This window comes from Ceratina calcarata, unplaced genomic scaffold, assembly GCF_001652005.2.
Source record: "Ceratina calcarata isolate Rehan_Ccalc_2016 unplaced genomic scaffold, ASM165200v1 scaffold1830, whole genome shotgun sequence".
Lineage (NCBI taxonomy): Eukaryota > Metazoa > Arthropoda > Insecta > Hymenoptera > Apidae > Ceratina > Ceratina calcarata.
The window spans coordinates 1-3,520 of NW_017139759.1; the positions used below are offsets into that span (position 1 = coordinate 1).

Consider the following 3,520-nt stretch of genomic DNA (forward strand, 5'->3'; position numbering starts at 1 on the left):
AGTATATTATCTACATTAAATACAGTGGGAATAATTCACATTATAATTGGCATTCTGATTTTTTGTTTTATCAAAACACATTGTTCGATTATTACATAATTTCATTCGAAGCTACGATTTACACCTAATTGATTCGTGTTTAATTTAAATACAATAATCATATAAAATTCATTTTCAAATTAAAATCGACTTTTCTTCTTTACAAACATTTACGTACACTATACACTTGCTATTATGTACAATTACAATTTCTCCTTAACTGGCTAAATTTCTCTCTCCCATTTAAATATTCAGGGCAATGTTAAACAGCAACCGACAGGACTTTTGTACAATATTCCCCTTAAATCTTATTAAACTTCATCGATTAGGGATTATTAATTTAACTGACTTTAGAATTTTGTTGATTCGTTAACAGCAGTGCTCGTTTGTAGGCCTTTCTTTCGTTTACTGTATTTAATTATTTATAATAATAACAATTGACTATGAACACTAGGGCAGAGGGGCAGCATTGTATTCAATTCTCGTTGCGTGTTTATTAAATTTCTAAATTAAAAATAATCGGCAGATTGATTCGCGTATCAACGAAACAATGGTTTCATCTTAAAGTTCAAGATTGCAGCGTTCAATTAAATGACTATGTGCAAAATGATGGACTGAATGAAAGTTCGACGTTGAATGACAGATCAATCATTATTGGACGTCATTTACTATGTTTGATAAATGATAAAAATCGAACTGCTATCGGCCAGTATTTACTCGATAGTTAATAGTAGATCGTCACCCTCTAATCTCATACCCTGATTGACGTCCAGCGTCTTTATTTTGCCAGCTTTAGGTGCTTGAACAACCATTTCCATCTTCATGGCCGATAGAACAACCAACGGAGCTCCTTTCTCTACCGTGTCGCCCACTTTCACCCTTATATCGATTACCGTACCCGGCATCGGTGCTCCCACCTGGTTCTTGTCACTCTTTGCTGCTTTCGGGTGAACGTGCAGCTCCTGGAAATAAAAGACCAACGAATCGTGACACCGAAATATAATAGAATTATGATTAAAAAATAACAATAAAAAAATACGAAATATTAAAAGCTGAATATATTTTATGACATTGCAATAATAAAAAACATAGGATTTCAATTTATTTTAAATAAAATAAATTAATTGAATGATATATAGAATAGAAAATCGATCTTCGACATACCTTAACAGCTTCTTTGTCTTTGATAAAGACAGACCTGAGTTGACCATTCATTTCGAAGAACACCTCTCTCTCGCCATTCTTAGTTAAATCTTCAGCGACCGCCAGAGTCTTGATACCCAACGTTTTCCCTTTTTCAATAGTCACGTCGAACTCTTCTCCGACTTTGGGACCAGTCAAAAATATCCTGGTTTCTAGTTTGTCGACGGGACCGTACTGGTCCCTGAAGTTCAAGTAGTCGTTGGTCACTTGAGGGTAAAGGGCAGCTGACATCACGTCCCTGTTCGTGACGTGTGGGTGAGATTCTTGCAGTTCAGTTTTAAGAGCGTTGAAGTCCAAAGGCGGCAAAGTGGCACCGGGCCTTCCTCTCACTCTCGGCATATCCTTCAGCACCTTCGATCTGTAAAATAAGCATTATTTTTAAATATGGAAAAAGTATTGTTATTGAATTAATGTTTAAAGTCATAGAATTACGTTAACAATAAAATATTAAAATTAACATACCTAAGAGGCTCAGGGAACCCTCCATAAGGTTCTCCGATAGCACCTTGTAGGAACTCGACTACAGACTTAGGAAATGATAATTCTTCGGCCTTGTTCAGCACATCATCCGCAGAAAGTTTATTCTGAACCATGAACTGCGCCAGATCACCCACGACTTTCGAGCTGGGCGTGACTTTAATGATATCCCCTAGCAATAAATTCGCATGTCTGTAAGCTTTCTTCACGTCCTCGAAGAACTCGCCCAGACCGAGTGAATACGCTTGGAACTGTAAGTTGGTGTACTGTCCACCAGGAATTTCGTTCAGGTAAACGTCCGCGTTACCAGATTTCATTGTAGTCGTGCATTCGAATGGAGCGTACAAAGTCCTCGTCTGTTCCCAGTACGCCGAGTACTCGGACACGTCGTTCAGATCCAGTTTCGTATCGTACGGAGTACCTGTGAATTTTTTATAAACATTATTTAATATTATAATTATGCAATTAGATTTTTCATGAAATAGTGTAACATTGATTAATAAATTTAAATATATTGATTAAAGTAATATAATAGAGGATAATGTAATGTGATAACATTTATAATTATTTAATGTGATGAGATTGATTCTTACCAATTAAGGAAGCAACGACGGCTCCCATAGAGGGTTGACTGGTCATCCCTGACATACTGTCCACAGCCACGTCCACGACATCAGCACCGCTCTCGGCACAAGCCAGCATAGAGGCAACTCCAGCTCCAGCTGTATCGTGAGTATGAACGTGAATAGGAACGTCTGGGTGCTTCTGTCTGATAGCGTCGATCAGCATTCGAGCTGCCTTCGGCTTCAGAAGACCCGCCATGTCTTTTATAGAGAGAACGTGGGTGCCGGCTTTTACTAATTCATCAGCCAAGTTCGTATAGTATTTCAAGTCGTATTTCTTTTTCGTCGGGTCGCTGACGTCGCCTGTATACGAAATTGCAGCTTCTACTATTCCTCCGGCTTTTCCGGCTGCGTCCATCCCTGCAAAATATTTGTTTATTTAAACCTGCGTATTTTTATTTTAAAATTAAGTAAAATCGAAATTAAATGCTGAGACGTTTAGTTTGATTCGTTCGGAGTTTATGACTTACCAAGAATTAGATTAGGTAAATAGTTGAGCGAATCGAAGACCCTGAAGATGTCCATTCCCGTTTGCACAGCCAGTTCGCAAAACTTGAAAACCACGTTGTCTGGATAATTGGTATATCCAACAGCGTTCGCTCCCCTGAGAAGCATTTGGAAGGGAATATTCGGTATGATCTTCCTCATGTCTTCTAATCTTTCCCAGGGACACTCGTGGAGGAATCGTAGAGCGACGTCGAAGGTGGCACCGCCCCAGTTTTCCAGGGAGTAGAGGTTGTTGAATTTATGCGCGACGAACGGAGAGATCATGAGGAGATCGTGAGACCTGACACGAGTAGCTAACAGCGATTGATGGGCGTCTCTGAAAGTGGTGTCCATTAACAGTAGCCCTTTGTGCTCTCGCACTGCTTTCGCGAACGCTTCCGGTCCCTTCTCTTTGTAAATATGCCGGAAGCCTTTTGGAGGTTCCATTACACCTGGGAAATGAATGATAAGTAACATCAGTTTGGGTATTCGTGATGATTGGAAATTAAAGGAAGAAGCGTTCTCCGGTTAGTAAGCGTGTTACGGTTAATTTAACTTTGACGTGGCTACAGATAATGTTAACAATCAATTTATTTATTAAAACACTTGTTTCATATGATTTCAATTAATCTCAGCTTGAGTGTTTGTTAAGGATGTATTGGCTATACAGTCAATCCCAAAAGTTTATGCAC

General features: G+C 38.9%; 1 protein-coding gene across 1 annotated transcript in view; it reads right to left on the reverse strand.

The window, feature by feature from the left end:
* Positions 1-46: 46 nt before the first annotated feature.
* LOC108633100 (pyruvate carboxylase, mitochondrial-like) overlaps positions 47-3,520 on the reverse strand; it is a 5,642-nt gene continuing 2,168 nt past the window's right edge. Inside the window, exons 3-7 of the mRNA XM_026811033.1 lie at positions 2,813-3,280; positions 2,313-2,702; positions 1,705-2,140; positions 1,204-1,600; positions 47-1,001 (exon numbers count right to left, since the gene is read on the reverse strand). Coding sequence (XP_026666834.1) covers positions 753-1,001; positions 1,204-1,600; positions 1,705-2,140; positions 2,313-2,702; positions 2,813-3,280 — 1,940 coding nt within the window. The 3' untranslated portion in view covers positions 47-752. The remainder of the gene's footprint in view (positions 1,002-1,203; positions 1,601-1,704; positions 2,141-2,312; positions 2,703-2,812; positions 3,281-3,520) is intronic.